Genomic DNA, 17,721 nt, shown 5'->3' with positions numbered 1-17,721 from the left:
CTACACAATACCTAACCACCTAACCCTATTTTTGCTATTGATAAGAGTGCTTATTATAAAAGAATTCTTGCAATTTTTTTCAAGAATTCTTTTTTGCATTTTTTAGGTATAAAAAAAAACCATCCTAGTGGATCCGTGTGGTAAGGAAAAACTGGTAATCTATTCCTTAAAAAAAAATCTTGGAGATTATGTAATGCTTACTCTCAAACTTTTTGTTTATACAGTAGTGATATTCTTTGTTTCACTCTTTATCTTTGGATTCTTATCTAATGACCCAGGACGGAATCCTGGACGCGAGGAGTAAAAATTCAGTTTTTTTTTCTTATTGGATTTGTTTCGTACATTTATCTATGAGAAAATCCGGGGGTCAGAATTCTTTCCAATTCGAAAGTCCCAAATGATCCAAGGGAGCGGAAAGAGAGGGATTCGAACCCTCGGTACAAAAAAATTGTACAACGGATTAGCAATCCGCCGCTTTAGTCCACTCAGCCATCTCTCCACGTTCCAAAGCGAAAGGTTTCCGTGATATGATATAGGCAAGAAATAAGAAATAACGGTTGCAAAAAACCCCTTTTTTTTCTTTCAAAAGTCTATAAAAATTATATTGCCAATTCCATTTTAATTATATTCTTTTTTCTTAATGTTAATAAAAAAAGAAGAAAATTCTTGTTTTTTCTTTCTAAAAATCGATATTGGCCGAGAGACAATCAAATAGATTTTCTCTTTAGCGGGCATTTCCATATAGGACTTGTTATAATAAGATCGATTATGTTCATTGCATAATAAGCTCCTTTGAAAAGCATTGGCGCACGTGTAAACGAGTTGCTCTACCGAACTGAGCTATAGCCCTTATCAGAGATATCTTAACATATAGATAATTTCTTGTCAAGATGAATATTTTCTAATGCCAGAGGATACCCCTTTGATCTGTATCTGTTTAGTATTTAGTTTAGTATTTAGTATATAACAGACCAATAACAGAGCGGTATTGCTTAGAAAAGGGATTCGATATATAATCGATCGAAGTAATGGGTCTTCCTTTGTGGTGATAAATTGCCTACTTAACTCAGTGGTTAGAGTATTGCTTTCATACGGCAGGAGTCATTGGTTCAAATCCAATAGTAGGTAAGTAGGTAGAAAAATTACTAGATAGCATTGGACTTACTTCGCTTCGCTATCTAATAACTTTTTCTACCCCTCTTCCCTTTTTCTTTGTATCAACTATAAACCACTGGATTGTCTTCAATTGGATGGGGGAATCCAATTGACAGCCTCGATTCGTATCCTAGCTCGTCTGAGAGCGAGCTTCGCTTCAACCAAATGTTTCGTACCCTCAGCTTTACTCAAGTTAGCTTCGGCTATTTCAAGTGCCTTTTGAGCTTCTTCCGGATCAATATCACTACCCAGTTCCGCATCATTTCCTAAAATGATGATCTCATTATTAACTATTCTCGCAAAACCGCTCCACAGAATCGCTGTTAACCATTGGTCGTTGAGGAGGCGTATTCTCAAAGGACCCATGTCTACTGCTGTGTTAATGGGGGCGTGGTTTGGTAATACGCCAATTTGGCCACTATTAGTGGATAAAATGATTTCTTTCACTTCACAATCCCAAATAATTCGCTTAGGAGTCAGTACATAAAGATTTAATTTCATTTCTTCGATTTGTTCTCCTCTTCTAAGGTTATAGCTTTCGTGCTAGCTTCATCGATGTTACCCACCAAATAAAAAGCCTGTTCAGGTAGGCCGTCTAATTCTCCGGAAAGGATTAGTTGAAATCCCCTAATAGTTTCCGCAAGAGCAACATACTTTCCTGGAGAACCAGTAAAAACTTCTGCCACAAAGAACGGTTGTGATAAGAAACGCTCAATTTTTCTTGCTCTTGCTACAGTTAAACGATCCTCTTCCGATAATTCATCCAAGCCAAGAATTGCGATAATGTCCTGAAGTTCTTTGTAACGTTGTAAAGTTTCCTTAACTCTTTGCGCAGTTTCATAATGTTCGTTGCCAACGATCCGAGGCTGTAACATAGTCGAGGTTGAATCTAAAGGATCTACTGCTGGATAAATACCCTTGGAAGCTAATCCTCTGGAAAGTACGGTAGTAGCATCCAAATGTGCAAATGTTGTGGCAGGGGCAGGGTCGGTCAAATCGTCTGCAGGTACATAAACTGCTTGAATCGAAGTTATAGATCCCTTTTTAGTAGAAGCAATTCTTTCTTGCAAAGAACCCATTTCTGTACTAAGAGTAGGTTGATAACCCACTGCGGAGGGCATTCTCCCTAATAAAGCGGATACCTCTGATCCTGCTTGAACAAAACGAAAGATATTATCGATAAATAAAAGCACGTCTTGCTTATTAACATCTCGGAAATATTCCGCCATAGTTAGGGCAGTTAAACCAACTCTCATACGAGCTCCCGGTGGTTCATTCATTTGGCCATAGACTAGAGCTACCTTTGATTCCTCAATATTTTTTTCATTAATTACTCCGGATTCCTTCATTTCCATATAAAGATCATTTCCTTCACGAGTCCGTTCCCCTACTCCACCGAATACGGATACGCCCCCATGAGCTTTAGCAATGTTATTGATTAATTCCATGATCAGTACTGTTTTACCTACTCCAGCCCCCCCAAATAGTCCTATTTTTCCTCCACGTCGATAAGGAGCTAAAAGATCGACGACCTTAATACCTGTTTCAAAGATGGATAATTTCGTATCTAACTCGATAAAGGCAGGCGCAGAGCTATGAATAGGGAACGTTGCACTACTATCTACAGGACCCAAATTGTCAACAGGCTCCCCAAGAACGTTGAAAATTCGTCCGAGAGTAGCTCCACCGACCGGAACACTGAGAGGAGCTCCCGTGTCAATCACTTCCATTCCTCTCATCAACCCGTCCGTAGCACTCATAGCTACAGCTCTAACTCGATTATTTCCTAATAATTGTTGTACCTCACAAGTCACATTAATTTGCTTATCGGCAGTGTCTCTACTCTGGACTACCAAAGCGTTATAAATATAAGGTAACTTGCCTGGGGGAAAAGTGACATCCAGCACGGGTCCAATAATTTGATCGATACGACCTGTACTTTTTTCTTCAATTGTGGAAACCCCGGGAGGAGAAGTAGTAGGATTGGTTCTCATAATTATCACATAATTAAAAAAAGGAATTTGTCGAAATTTTTCTTTTTTTATTGTTGAATAATGCCAAATCAAATCAAAAAAAATCCAAAAGTAAAAAGGAAATGAATTAGTTAATTCAATAAGAGAGAAAAGGGGACCAGGACTTGATTTCGTTGCCCAAGCGAATCCCATTCAATCGTTTACTCATGGAATGAGTCCATTGGAAAGTTCAATCAATCTTTTTTTTCATATACATTTTGCCTTTTGTGGAGGATCTGTGCCTACTCTACTTTCCTATCTAGGACTTCGATATACAAAATATATACTACTGTGAAGCATAGATTGCTGTCAACAAAGAATTTTATTAGTAATTTAGTTAGGTATTTGCATTCAAAATAAGAAAAGAGAACTATTAAGAACTTGTAAAATAAGGATTAGGAATTAATTTGGGTTGCGCTATATCTATCAAAGAGTATACAATAATTATGGATTTGGTAAATCAAATCCATGGTTTAATAACGAACCGTGTTAACTTACCATAACAACAACTCAATTCCTATCGAATTCCTATATTGGAATTCCTATAGGATAGAACATACACAGGGTGTACGCATTATATATGAATGAAACATATTCATTAACCTAAGCATGCCCTCAATTTTCTTTAATGAGTTGATATTATATTAATTGAATATCCTTTTTGTTTTACGAGATTTTTGCTAAAGTTTCATTTACGCCTAATTAACATCGAGTAGACCCTGTTATTGTGAGAATTCTTAATTCAAGAGTTATAGGGAGGGACTTATGTCACCACAAACAGAAACTAAAGCAGGTGTTGGATTTCAAGCTGGTGTTAAAGATTATAAATTGACTTACTACACCCCAGAGTATGAAACTAAGGATACTGATATCTTGGCAGCATTCCGAGTAAGTCCTCAGCCTGGGGTTCCGCCCGAAGAAGCAGGGGCTGCAGTAGCTGCCGAATCTTCTACTGGTACATGGACAACTGTTTGGACTGATGGACTTACCAGTCTTGATCGTTACAAAGGACGATGCTATCACATCGAGCCTGTTGCTGGGGAAGACAACCAATGGATCTGTTATGTAGCTTATCCATTAGACCTATTTGAAGAGGGTTCCGTTACTAACATGTTTACTTCCATTGTAGGTAACGTATTTGGTTTCAAAGCCCTACGTGCTCTACGTTTGGAGGATCTACGAATTCCCCCTACTTATTCAAAAACTTTCCAAGGCCCGCCTCATGGTATCCAAGTTGAAAGAGATAAGTTGAACAAGTACGGTCGTCCTTTATTGGGATGTACTATTAAACCAAAATTGGGATTATCCGCAAAAAATTATGGTAGAGCGTGTTATGAGTGTCTACGTGGTGGACTTGATTTTACCAAAGATGATGAAAACGTAAACTCACAACCATTTATGCGCTGGAGAGACCGTTTTGTCTTTTGTGCCGAAGCTATTTATAAATCACAGGCCGAAACCGGTGAAATCAAGGGGCATTACTTGAATGCGACTGCGGGTACATGTGAAGAAATGATTAAGAGAGCTGTATTTGCAAGAGAATTAGGGGTTCCTATTGTAATGCATGACTACTTAACTGGGGGATTCACCGCAAATACTACTTTGGCTCATTATTGCCGCGACAATGGCCTACTTCTTCACATTCACCGTGCAATGCATGCAGTTATTGATAGACAGAAAAATCATGGTATGCATTTCCGTGTATTAGCTAAAGCATTGCGTATGTCTGGGGGAGATCATATCCACTCCGGTACAGTAGTAGGTAAGTTAGAAGGGGAACGCGAAATGACTTTAGGTTTTGTTGATTTATTGCGCGATGATTTTATTGAAAAAGATCGTGCTCGCGGTATCTTTTTCACTCAGGATTGGGTATCCATGCCGGGTGTTATATCGGTAGCTTCAGGTGGTATTCATGTTTGGCATATGCCAGCTCTGACCAAAATCTTTGGGGACGATTCTGTATTACAATTTGGTGGAGGAACTTTAGGACATCCTTGGGGAAATGCACCTGGTGCAGCAGCTAATCGAGTGGCTTTAGAAGCCTGTGTACAAGCTCGTAACGAAGGGCGCGATCTTGCTCGCGAAGGTAATGAAATTATCCGAGCAGCTTGCAAATGGAGTCCTGAACTAGCCGCAGCTTGTGAAGTATGGAAGGCGATCAAATTCGAGTTCGAGCCGGTAGATACTATTGATTAACTAGATAAAACTAAAGATAAAGAAGGTATAAATAAAAAAGAAACGAAATAAAAAGAGAAAAAAAATCAGTTATGAAATGCAGTAATTCTTCTTTATTCTTCTAATTGATTGCAATTAAACTCGGCTTAATCTTTTTTAGAAAAAAAAAGATTGAGCCGAATAAAAATAGATCATGATATGATCATGAGACTTGACAAATTGAGATTCGTCTATTCTATATATCTAGAATATATATATTAAGGTATAATACAATAAAGAAATACAAATAAAATAATAAAATAATAAAATATAGTATTATATGATGATAATGATAATGGAATCAAATACGCAGTATTTACAGAAAAAAGTCTTCGTTTATTGGGAAAGAATCAATATACTTTTAATGTCGAATCGGGATTCACTAAGACAGAAATAAAGCATTGGGTCGAACTCTTCTTTGGTGTTAAGGTGGTAGCTGTGAATAGCCATCGACTACCTGGAAAAGGTAGAAGAATAGGACCTATTCTGGGCCATACAATGCATTACAGACGTATGATCATTACCCTTCAACCGGGTTATTCTATTCCACTTCTAGATAGAGAAAAAAACTAAAGGAGAATGAATGAAAAAAGACATAGTTTGGAAGTTAGACCTTTTTATAGGACTCTCTTTCAATTTCAAAAAAGAGGACGTTTGAAACTTTTAACAGGCGTAATCGTGAGTCAACAAGTGACTCGAACTGTGTGTAAAAAAAGAAGCATTTTTTTTTTTTCAAAATGCTAGAACTAGATAAGGAAGTTTTCTATAACCTTGAGAAAAAGGATAAAAAGGTAGTTTTTTTTTAGTTTATGACTCCGATCAAGAGCGAGAAATCCTTGATTTGGGATTGGACATAGAACCTGGACCCATCGTAGAGACGTTTAGTTCAAAAGAAAGGATCGTATCCTGATGGTAAGAATTATACTTTCGTGGAAATACAGCGCTATAGACTTCAATGCGGTAGAGTAGACGTTTTGTTTCTAATTTTTCTGGACCAAACCTCCGCTCCGACCCAACGATACAATGAATTTTTTCTGTTCATATTCATAAATAAAAAAGATTCGGAATCGCAATGCTACTATATGCGTCCAGAGGAGTATTTGGAATAATATTCTTCTATAATCCATTATTGCGGGGGGTCTTACTAACAGGGCTTCGCTGCACGGGACAGGTCTTCGTCGAAAAGCTAACTCCACCCGGCATTTTCATACCCTTTCTTTGGGTGGTATATCGCCTTTTAAAGTCTAAGAGGGTAGTAGGGGATCTATAGTAGGTAAGATAATTTGCCCTTTGATTTTGATTGAATATACTATTTTTCCGCCTTTACCACGCATTATTGTATGCGCTTCTAGAGAAGTATGTATGCAGGAAGTAAATTCTAACCGCTTTCTTTTGAATCCAATTTCAAATTAGATTAGAAAGATAGAAAGGCCATGAGGATGGGAAAATCAAAATAAAATCTTTTTAATTAGTTCTCCTTTTTTGGAATTTTCTTATTATCCTTTCATTTTTTTTACAGAATATTTTTCAAACTAAAAATAAAAAATACAATACAATAGTCAATATTCCTTATAATAGATATACTTAATTATATCATAAGAATCTTAAGATATTTTTCGACTAGATAGAAATAGTAAATTTGAATTGAGACACCTATTCCATGACGGATTTAAACTTACCTTCTATTTTCGTGCCTTTAGTAGGCTTAGTATTTCCGGCAATTGCAATGACTTCTTTATTTCTTTATGTGCAAAAAAATAAGATTGTCTAGTATTTTTTAGTGTAAGTAATATAATATGGTAGGGTATGTGGCTTTTTCTACACACACTTTCTACACACAAATGAAAAACGGTTATGGATGCGGATATAGGCTACGAGCATAAATGCATGAATATGCAGAGCCAGGTATAGCGAGTTTTATTTTATTTATTTTAATTGAATCAACGAATATTTTTTGAATAGAAAGTCAATGTATCTAACCTATTATTTCACAGGAGTACTAGTTGCTGAAGGCGATTTCAGAATCAAAAAAAGTAAAGTCAAAATTATTTAGCTTATTCTCTCAATTTCAATCGACCGCTGCTGGATTTAGTATATCTAATATGAATTGGCGATCAGAACACATATGGGTAGAACTTCTAAAAGGTTCTCGAAAAAGGGGTAATTTTTTCTGGGCCTGTATTCTTTTTCTAGGTTCACTAGGATTCTTATCGGTTGGGATTTCCAGTTATCTTGGTAAGAATATTATATCTATACTTCCATCTCAAGAAATTCTTTTTTTTCCGCAGGGGGTCGTGATGTCTTTCTACGGAATCGCAGGCCTATTCATTAGCTCCTACTTGTGGTGTACTATTTTGTGGAATGTAGGTAGTGGTTATGACCGATTCGATAGAAAAGAGGGAATAGTGTGCATTTTTCGTTGGGGATTCCCTGGAATAAAACGTCGCGTCTTCCTTCGATTCCTTATGCGGGATATCCAATCAATTAGAATTCAGGTTAAAGAGGGTCTTTATCCTCGTCGTATTCTTTATATGGAAATCCGGGGCCAGGGGATCATTCCCTTGACTCGTACTGATGATAAATTTTTTACTCCACGAGAAATTGAACAAAAAGCTGCCGAATTGGCCTATTTCTTGCGCGTACCAATTGAAGTATTTTGAGGTATCTTTTTTGAACTGAGTTGAATGAAGAAAAGAAGAATTGGAAGAAGAAAAGTTTTCTCAACACAGGGAGGAAGTCCCTTCTAAATTGGATTTGTTATTGTAAGGGGATTTTTAAGTATTTATCTAAAGGAAGGAACAAACGAGGATAAGAGAAATTTGCTTTTAATTTTTTTTTATCCAAGTTAGATATATCGCATACTATTCTTCCTTTTTCATCCGAAAGGGCTTTTTTTTTATTCTATTTCACTATTTCATTCCATCTAGATCTAAGAAAGAACCCAATGCACTGAAATTCCACTAATAACTAATATACAAAAAAGAAGAATAGATACAGGGTATCAAACCTATAGAGTTTTTGCTTCAAAGAAATAGAAATATCATGAAATAGAAATATCATCATATAGAGTCAGGGAAGGAATAGAGTCAGCGAATGAAGCATATTCATTAACAACTCCATTTACAGATCAAAAATGAAAAAAAAGAAAGCATTGCCTTCTTTACTATATCTTGTATTTATCGTACTTTTGCCTTGGGGGGTCTCTTCCTCATTTAACAAATGTCTGGAACTTTGGATTAAGAATTGGTGGAATACCAGGCAATCCGAAACTCTCTTAACTGATATTCAAGAGAAAAGGATTCTAGAAAGATTCATAGAATTAGAAGAACTTTCTCTCTTGGACGAGATGATAAAAGGGAAACTAAAGACACATGTACAAAAACCTCCTACAGGAATACACAAGGAAATAATACAATGGTCAAAATAAATAATGAGGATCATCTCCATACCATTTTGCATTTCTCGACAAATATAATCTGTTTGGCTATTCTAAGTGGTTCTTTTTTTCTGGGTAAAGAGGAACTTGTCATTTTGAATTCTTGGGTTCAGGAATTCTCTATAATTAAATGACTCAATAAAAGCTTTTTTTATTCTTTATACTATATTGTTTGTGGATCACTCCACCCGTGGTTGGGAACTAGGTTATTCGTTGGGTCTACAACGATTTGGATGGGCTCCTAACGAGCTATTTTCATATTTTTGTTTGTAGTTTTCCAGTAATTCTAGATAATGTTTGAATTGGGTCTTTTTTTGTTAAATCTATCTCCTTCGCTGTAGTCATTTATCATTCAATTAGTGAAGCATAAATTCATTTGATCTCCCGATATTAATATTAATCAAATTAGCAAGCATCTTTTTTTAGAAAGAAAGCCCTTTTCCATTTTAGCAAAATTCTTTCTATTTATACCTACTTTAAGGTATTCATCATTGCAGTACAACTGTTGCAGTAGAATGACAACAGATTCGTGTATAGGGAACTAGATTAGCTTAGCTACCTATCTAATTTATTGTAGAAATTCTGGGATCTGCGATTGGACATGGAAAATAGAAATACTTTTTCTTGGGTAAAGGAACAGATAACTCGATCGATTTCTGTATCGATCATGATATACGTAATAACTCGGACATCTATTTCAAATGCATATCCCATTTTTGCGCAGCAGGGTTATGAAAACCCACGAGAAGCAACTGGACGAATTGTATGTGCCAATTGCCATTTAGCTAGCAAGCCCGTCGATATTGAAGTTCCCCAAGCTGTGCTTCCCGATACTGTATTTGAAGCAGTTCTTCGAATTCCTTATGATATGCAATTGAAACAAGTTCTTGCTAATGGAAAAAAGGGAGGGTTGAATGTAGGTGCTGTTCTTATTTTGCCCGAGGGATTCGAATTAGCGCCGCCCGATCGTATTTCCCTGAGTTAAAAGAAAAGATAGGAAATCTTGCTTTTCAGAGTTATCGTCCCGATAAAAAAAACATTCTTGTGATAGGCCCTGTTCCCGGTAAGAAATATAGTGAAATTGTCTTTCCCATTCTTTCCCCTGATCCTGCTACGAAGAAAGATGCTCATTTCTTAAAATATCCCATATATGTAGGGGGAAACCGAGGAAGAGGACAGATCTATCCTGATGGTAGCAAGAGTAACAATACAGTCTATAATGCTACGTCAACAGGTATAGTAAGAAAAATACTACGTAAAGAAAAGGGGGGGTATGAAATATCCATAGTTGATGCATCAGATGGACGCCAAGTGATTGATATTATACCTCCCGGACCAGAACTTCTTGTTTCAGAGGGGGAATCCATCAAGCTTGATCAACCATTAACAAGCAATCCTAATGTGGGAGGTTTTGGTCAGGGGGACGCAGAAATCGTGCTTCAGGATCCATTACGTGTCCAAGGCCTTTTGTTCTTCTTCGCATCCGTTATTTTGGCACAAGTTTTTTTGGTTCTCAAAAAGAAACAGTTTGAAAAGGTTCAATTGTACGAAATGAATTTCTAGGTCCCGGGATTTCTTACCATCAAGTTGGTAAAAAGCCTCGATTTATTGGCAATTGCTAGAATTATCTATGATCTATTTTGGAAATCCTTTTTTTGTTTAGACTGCTTTTTGTTTATGAGATGTCTGGAATTCCTTATTTATATCCCATGCAAAAGAAGAGAATCCAAGGCAAAGGCGAGAACAATCAAATTAAAATTTCTTCTTTTTCGGAGGGATTGCAGGTCTTCTTAATCGTCTATTCGGCACAAGAAAAAGCCTTTTTCTTGTGCCGATTCTTCTTGTATCAAAATAAGAATCCTTTTTCTTCCTAATTCGTCAAAGATTACTATTTCTTCTTTATTCGGGTCTGTCTCTTGGACCTCTTTTTCTTTTGCTTAGGTTTAGCCGAGGTAGTGGACAAACAGAGGGGAAGAAAATATGGCGGGGGAAAAATTTCTTGTGATTGTGAGCAAATTGCTTGGCTTGTTTAATTAAGTTCAACTTCAAATTTACAGAAATTTTGCAAAAAAAAAGTAAACTCTTCCATTGAAGGTTTTTTTATTTTTAGGCTAGTTGAATAGTTTTGATTAAGGTTTTATTAGTTTATTACTCGAAACTAAATCAAGGATTTTCAGGATACTTCCTTCGTGGAATAAGATATTGGATCCTCGAGTGATCTCTTTTTCTTGTTGCTTCATAAGAGTGAATCGAATAGATTCAATTCGCGTTATAAGAGTAAAATAAAAATTCCGCGGGTCCTTTCCGCTCTAATCAGATAAAGGGGGGTAAGGACCCGCTAAGCTCCTACTTTTTCATGTTTACAATCTGGTCCCTCCGATTACTATAGAGATGAACCCAATCCAGAATATGAACCATAAAAGAAAACACCTACTAAACCAATCACAGCAATACCAGCTACAGTACCTATCAGCCAAAGAGGAATTCTTCCAGTAGTATCGGCCATTTCCCCTACTTTCCTCCACATTTTATCAATTGGTCATGCTAGAGACAAAAACAGTCATGGGTAGTTATAAGGATGGTATCCTTCCAAATGGGATAAGAGAATTCTTATTAGTCTCTTTCTTTCTCTCAATTGAAGAAGTAATTGGAAAATAAAACAGCAAGTACAAAAATGAGTAATAAACCCCAGTATAGACTGGTACGATTCAATTCAACATTTTGTTCATTCGGGTTTGATTGTGTCATAGTTCTATAGTTGGAATTTGTTTTATCGTTGGATGAACTGCATTGCTGATATTGATCCCAAGAAAAAAACAGTAGGTACAGCTAGTCCGTGAATAGCCAGCCATCGCACTGTAAAAATAGGATAGGTTCGATCTATGGTCATTGAGGGCCTCCTAAAAGGATCTACTAAATTCATCGAGTTGTTCTAAAGAATCAAAACGGTCGGTTATTAACGGAATTCCTTGTCGGCTTTCCGTGAAATACTCGTTTGGCCTAGGACTTCCAAACACGTCATAAGCTAAACCCGTACTGACAAATAACCAACCCGCAATGAATAGGGAAGGTATAGTAATGCTATGAATAACCCAGTATCGAATACTGGTAATAATATCAGCAAAAGAACGTTCTCCCGTGCTTCCAGACATGCTGAACTCCCAAAATTTTTGTACATTCAAAAAAGGAATTGATTCCGTAAAAGATGGGATCGACCAGTAAATAGAAAATTACTGATATTTCATCCTTGTGAGATTGTCAATTTTGTACCAAAGGTGTATTTTGAGTATACCGAATTAGTATAGCTATCCTTCCTATGGCACAGCAATCTGGTTTTGCCTGGTTCCGAAACATAATTACTTTTTTTTGTCTATAGGTAAGCTATATGTTATTCAAGGCATCAATAGAAAACCCCATTTTTGTAGGTTCTACTTACTTTTCATTGGCTTCGTAATAATAGAGTAATTCGGAATAGCAGCCAAAATCTTGGGAAAATCTAAGTTAATGATCAATAGGTTTGGATAAATAATTTAGGAAGGATATTCTCATACTGACATAATACAAGGACAAGTATATGTGAAATCTATCCTTTCATAATTCGTAATTCATCCTTGTATTGTTTGTTGGATTAGGTCTAACTTTCTTGACCAAACTGCGAGCGCGGAACTTTACGAGATGAAATAGGGAAAGACAGAAGATAGAATAGAACTTAAAAGGATAATTGAAGTGACTCGTCTTCGAATCTACTTTGGTTGGAGTTCGAAAAAGGAATAAAAATAAAGTAAATTCAAGGAAGAGCTTTCTTTTTTTTAACAGCCCCTTGGCAGGTCGTGGAATGCTTTTGTTCTCCTCTTATTCCATATGGAATACAATCAGTTAAAATAAGAAGGAATAGGGGAATATTCGATCGTTCACTCCAAAAAGAGGGTCCTATTGAAAAAGAAATTATCCAAAATAGAAAGAAGTTTTTTTTTTCAAATTCAATTGTTTATTTATCTCTTATTCAAAAATTTCCCTGAAAATTGAATTTCTTTTTTTCATTCAATGGGGTTAGATGATCTAGTTCTTAATATTATTACTTTACTCAATTGACAAATTCCACAACAAATCTCTTGATTCGGAATTAGGGACTCATGTATCATCTGATGAATCCACTTTCTTTTACACTTCTGTATCTTACTCTATCTTGTTTTTTAGTATTATCTAAAATAACTGATGAATTATGAATTTTCCATAACTTAGGTAAATGCTTTACCAACATATGTAGTGTAGTAAAAAAAAATAAATGGAATTTAACTCTTTCATGCTTACTTTAACTAGTTATTTTGGTTTTCTACTGGCTGCTTTAACTATAACCCCAGCTCTATTTATTGGCTTGAACAAGATACGCCTTATTTGAATTGACTGAATAATTATAATTCAGAAAAGAAAAATCTTTCTTTGGGATTCCTGGCATTCTACGACTCTTTTCCAGACTAATTAGGAATTCTTTTCTTGGTCATTGAGATTCGTGGATAATTTAGAGTACTATTTAGGGATAGATCGTACCTCTTTTTTTATCCCCTCGAACAAATCGAAATGATTGAAGTTTTTCTATTTGGAATCGTCTTAGGCCTAATTCCTATTACTTTAGCGGGATTATTCGTGACTGCGTATTTGCAATACAGGCGTGGGGATCAGTTGGATCTTTGATTGAGTCATTTTTTTTTGATTGACCTCCTCCAGACCAGAGAGGAGGTCAAATTGAAATTGGAGTTACAATTCAATTTTGTTAAGTTATTTTACTCTGCTTCGACATAAAATAGATGGAATCACGCTCTGTAGGATTTGAACCTACGACATCGGGTTTTGGAGACCCGCGTTCTACCGAACTGAACTAAGAGCGCTTTCATTCATTCAAAAAGAAAATCTTTTTCTATTCCTAATGTATCTCACGTACGTATAGTCTCCACAAATTCAAGTTATACCCACTTTACTTTAATTGATCTCGTCGCTACTGCCTATAAAGAAGAAAGAAGTAATAGGTAGGGATGACAGGATTTGAACCTGTGACATTTTGTACCCAAAACAAACGCGCTACCAAGCTGCGCTACATCCCTTTTTCCAAATTAAATTGTTGTACAATGCCATTGTACACAATTCCTGTCTTCTTTTCCACATCATAATTTTCTTCTTCTTTCTTTCTCTATCTATATATAGAACCCTCGTGTCATTTCTTCTTTTTGGTCTCATATAATTAAGGAATTATATACATATAAAATCCAATATAATTTCGCCTATAAAAGAAGGATTACTTTTCCTTGGTAATATATAGGAAGAAGGGGTCATCTTTTTCTTTTTTAGGGATAGGAAAATTTCGTCGATATGGTTCATTTTATATATAGCATAACAATCTTGGGCAAGAGTTTATGATCATATATGTATTCCAACAAGGAAGGAGGATTTTCAATGCGGGATATAAAAACATATCTCTCTGTAGCACCCGTGCTAAGTACTCTATGGTTTGGTGCTTTAGCAGGTTTATTGATAGAAATTAATCGTTTATTCCCAGATGCTTTGTCATTCCCTTTTTTTTAATTCTAGTTATTGCTATGGGAGGGATAGATTTCTTCGTGATATGACAAAATGTGATACTTTTCAATCTTTTTTTAGTATCGGAAGGAAAAAGAAAGAAAAGATGGATTGGGTTGAACCTCAGAGTCATTAAAAATTTGGTAAACCCCATTTTTGAAAATAGAAATTCAATTTAAAGGGGTACCCAAGCTAAATAAGGCCTCAGAAATCAGAGCATAGAAAAGGCGGGGCTGGCTAATTAAACGAAAGGATTTCGAACCAAAATCTTTGCTAATTCGACAAGGATTGTATTCTTTAATTATTTCTCTATTTTTTATTACTTAATTAAAGAATAAAAAAATTATTCTAATGAATTTTATTCTTCTTCTTCGGATTCAAAATATAAGAATAAAAGAATAAGTAGAAGAATTAAGTTAAGCCAATCCAAAAAGAAAAGGAGGTTCATGGCCAAGGGAAAAGATGTTAGAATCAGAGTTATTTTGGAATGCATCAGTTGTGTTCGAAAAGGTGCCAATGAGGAATCGACGGGGATTTCTAGATATAGTACTCAAAAGAATCGCCACAATACACCTGGACAATTAGAATTCAAAAAAATTTGTCGTTATTGTCGCAAGCATACGACTCATCACGAAATAAAGAAATAGGAACATCGTGTGTTTGATCTTTCCAAACAACAGAAAGAGTAAGAACTTCATATTTAATATATAAAGAAAACATAGTATAGAATACAAAATACAAATCAACTCATCTGATTTCCGGTAGATATTATTTCATATGTAAAGAGGGTATTCATATACTATAATATGAACCAAATAAGATATGGATCAAAGAAAAACTACTTCTTCTGGATCCTATATTAATAAAATAAAGAAGTGAATTTTCAAATTTTCAAATTTTAAATAAGGAATAAATCATGTATACATCTAAACAACCTTTTCTTAAATCTAAGCAACCCTTTAGTAAATCCAAGCAAACTTTTAATAAATCCAAGCAACCCTTTCGTAAATCCAAGCAAACTTTTCGTAAATTCAAGCAACCTTTTCGTAAATCTAAACAACCTTTTCGTAGGCGTCCCCAGATTGTCCCGGGAGATCGAATTGATTATAGAAATATGAGTTTAATTAATAGATTTATTAGTGAACAAGGAAAAATATTATCGAGACGAATAAATAAATTAACCTTGAAACAACAATGATTAATTACTCTTTCTATAAAACAGGCTCGTATTTTATCTTTCTTACCGTTTCATAACTATGAGAACGAAAAGCAATTTCAAGCCCAGTCAATTTCAATAATTACAGGTTCTAGACCCAGAAAAAATAGACATATTCCTCAATTAACGCAAAAGTACAATTCCAATCGAAACTTAAGAAACAACAACCAAAATTTAAGAAACAACAACCGGAACTTAAGTTCCGATTGTTGATGTTTTATTCGAATTCGAAAGGGCCAGACCTATATATATTATAAAGAAAGTAATCCAGCTCGTTGATTCCTACCACTTAATCTTAATTTATTGTATCTTCCCGGAGTTCCCTCTCCGGGAATTCATCTTTTATTATTCCAGTATATTACTTTATTTATACCTTTAATTGATGATCTTTATTTTATTGGAAATCGTGTAAAGATTATTTGGATTTGATACAGCTACTTGTGCAAGCATTTTACGATTAAGAATCAATTTCTTCTTGTACAGGTTGTGTATTAATTTACTATAACTATCGAATACTTTATATACCCGCGTTGCTGCGTTTATCCGAGTGATCCACAAACGACGAAAATCCCTCTTTTGCCTACCTCTATCTCGATGAGAGGAAACAAAAGCTCTTTTTACCTGTTGGGTAATCATTCGATTAAGTCTTAAATGAGCCCCTCTAAAGTTTGAGGCAAATGAACGCATTTTTGTTCGTCGTCTCCGGGCTATATATCCTCGCGGAACTCTGGTCATTGAATCAAATTAACCTTAATGAATAACTAATGATTTCTCTTCTTTTAGCCACCCTTTTTCTCATTAATAACAAAACTAATTATTCCGATATATAAAATATTAATTCCAATGGCTTTTGCTATAGTAACCTTCCCAACCACGATTTTTTATTCCACTCCGTTCAGTTATTTCTATACGAAATAACAAATTCATTCTAATAATACTAAAAAAAATAGTGGGTTCCATCGTTTCTATGGTTCCCTTTTAAACGGTGAGGCCCTCTCTATACACCGGAGCCCTTTCTTTCATCAAAAGGTATTGCGAACTTGTATAGTCCACATTCTTTGGCTCTACCTATCCATTATAGAGTAAATAGCTCTTTTCACAATAAGAGTTATCCATACAGTGACGGTATTTAATTATGAAAGTTGGCTAAGTAGCTGACCCTGTTAGTCCGTTCTTTTAAGATAAAGGAGCATAAGCCTTTTTCTTTTTATTACTATTTCCTCCGCTTAATGGATAACCATTTGCTACCAATGGGAGAATTGCTTCTTATTTCCAATTTAGATAATTGGATTTGCACCAAAGGAAACCATAAATTCCATATACCATAGAAATCTAGGATAGAGAAGCTATATCCTATTCATTGGTACTAATCATGGATACTTCAATTTTTTTTATATTTGTTTGAAGTCATGATCTGAACGAGTCGCACATACACCCTAGCACATTGTTCCTCGACGCTGAGGGCATCCTTTAAGCGCGGCCGTTTTTCGAGCATTTCGTATTGGCTGTCTTGCGTTTCTAATAAGTTGTTTAACCATCGGCATGTTGTATGTATATAGAAAAAAATGGATTGGTTTAGATCCATCTTAACCTGATGATTGCTCATCATGAAGTCTTTTTATTTTCTATTAAATCGAGGAAAACACTAATTTAGCTGTGAAATAACTTTACAAGAAATCCGGACACTACCAATCCTTAAACATTTCTAGAAACCACACTGGATCAGTATCGCAGTGCTTGTCAATCATTTCATCCCCTACAATATCGACAAGTCCATAAGCTTTGGCTTCGTCTGCTGACATAAAAACATCCCTTTCCATGTCTTCGGATACAACCCAAAAAGGCTTGCCTGTTCTTACTGCATAAACCCTTGTGATCATTTCGCGAACTTTGTGTAACTCTTCTACTTCTAGTAAAAATTCTGGTGTCCTTGCCTGATAATAAGCACTAGCAGGTTGGTGAAGCATAATCCTCACGGGAGGGAATGCTATATGCTTGGTGGGTTCTCCTCCAAGCAGAATGAAGGACGCCATGGAGGCGGCTATTCCGAGGCATATTGTATATATATATCTGGTGTCACCGTTTGCATCGTATCAAAAATAGCCATTCCTGAGATT

At 35.7% G+C, this 17,721-nt stretch overlaps 2 protein-coding genes, 3 non-coding genes and 1 pseudogene across 5 annotated transcripts; 2 read left to right on the top strand and 4 right to left on the bottom strand.

Moving 5' to 3' along the window:
• Window positions 1-411: 411 nt before the first annotated feature.
• TRNAS-GCU lies at window positions 412-499 on the bottom strand. The gene has a single exon. It is a non-coding gene; the product is annotated as a tRNA-Ser (tRNA).
• A 1,035-nt stretch (window positions 500-1,534) lies between these two features.
• Window positions 1,535-3,473, bottom strand: LOC125542919 (ATP synthase subunit beta, chloroplastic-like). The gene has a single exon (XM_048706142.1). It carries the CDS (start codon window positions 3,318-3,320, stop codon window positions 1,653-1,655), a length of 1,668 nt encoding a protein of 555 aa, XP_048562099.1. The 5' UTR covers window positions 3,321-3,473; the 3' UTR covers window positions 1,535-1,652.
• Window positions 3,474-3,609: 136 nt separating this feature from the next.
• On the top strand, window positions 3,610-5,428 carry LOC125542917 (ribulose bisphosphate carboxylase large chain-like). Its single transcript, XM_048706141.1, has one exon. It carries the CDS (start codon window positions 3,933-3,935, stop codon window positions 5,361-5,363), a length of 1,431 nt encoding a protein of 476 aa, XP_048562098.1. The 5' UTR covers window positions 3,610-3,932; the 3' UTR covers window positions 5,364-5,428.
• Window positions 5,429-13,629: 8,201 nt separating this feature from the next.
• TRNAW-CCA lies at window positions 13,630-13,703 on the bottom strand. Its single transcript has one exon. It is a non-coding gene; the product is annotated as a tRNA-Trp (tRNA).
• Window positions 13,704-13,842: 139 nt separating this feature from the next.
• TRNAP-UGG lies at window positions 13,843-13,916 on the bottom strand. The gene has a single exon. It is a non-coding gene; the product is annotated as a tRNA-Pro (tRNA).
• A 1,315-nt stretch (window positions 13,917-15,231) lies between these two features.
• On the top strand, window positions 15,232-16,031 carry LOC125542916 (annotated as a pseudogene).
• The last annotated feature ends 1,690 nt before the right edge of the window (window positions 16,032-17,721 follow it).

The sequence above is a fragment of the Triticum urartu genome, chromosome 3 (genome assembly GCF_003073215.2).
Source record: "Triticum urartu cultivar G1812 chromosome 3, Tu2.1, whole genome shotgun sequence".
NCBI classification, from domain to species: Eukaryota; Viridiplantae; Streptophyta; class Magnoliopsida; order Poales; family Poaceae; genus Triticum; species Triticum urartu.
This window is presented reverse-complemented; position numbering and strand designations above follow the sequence as displayed.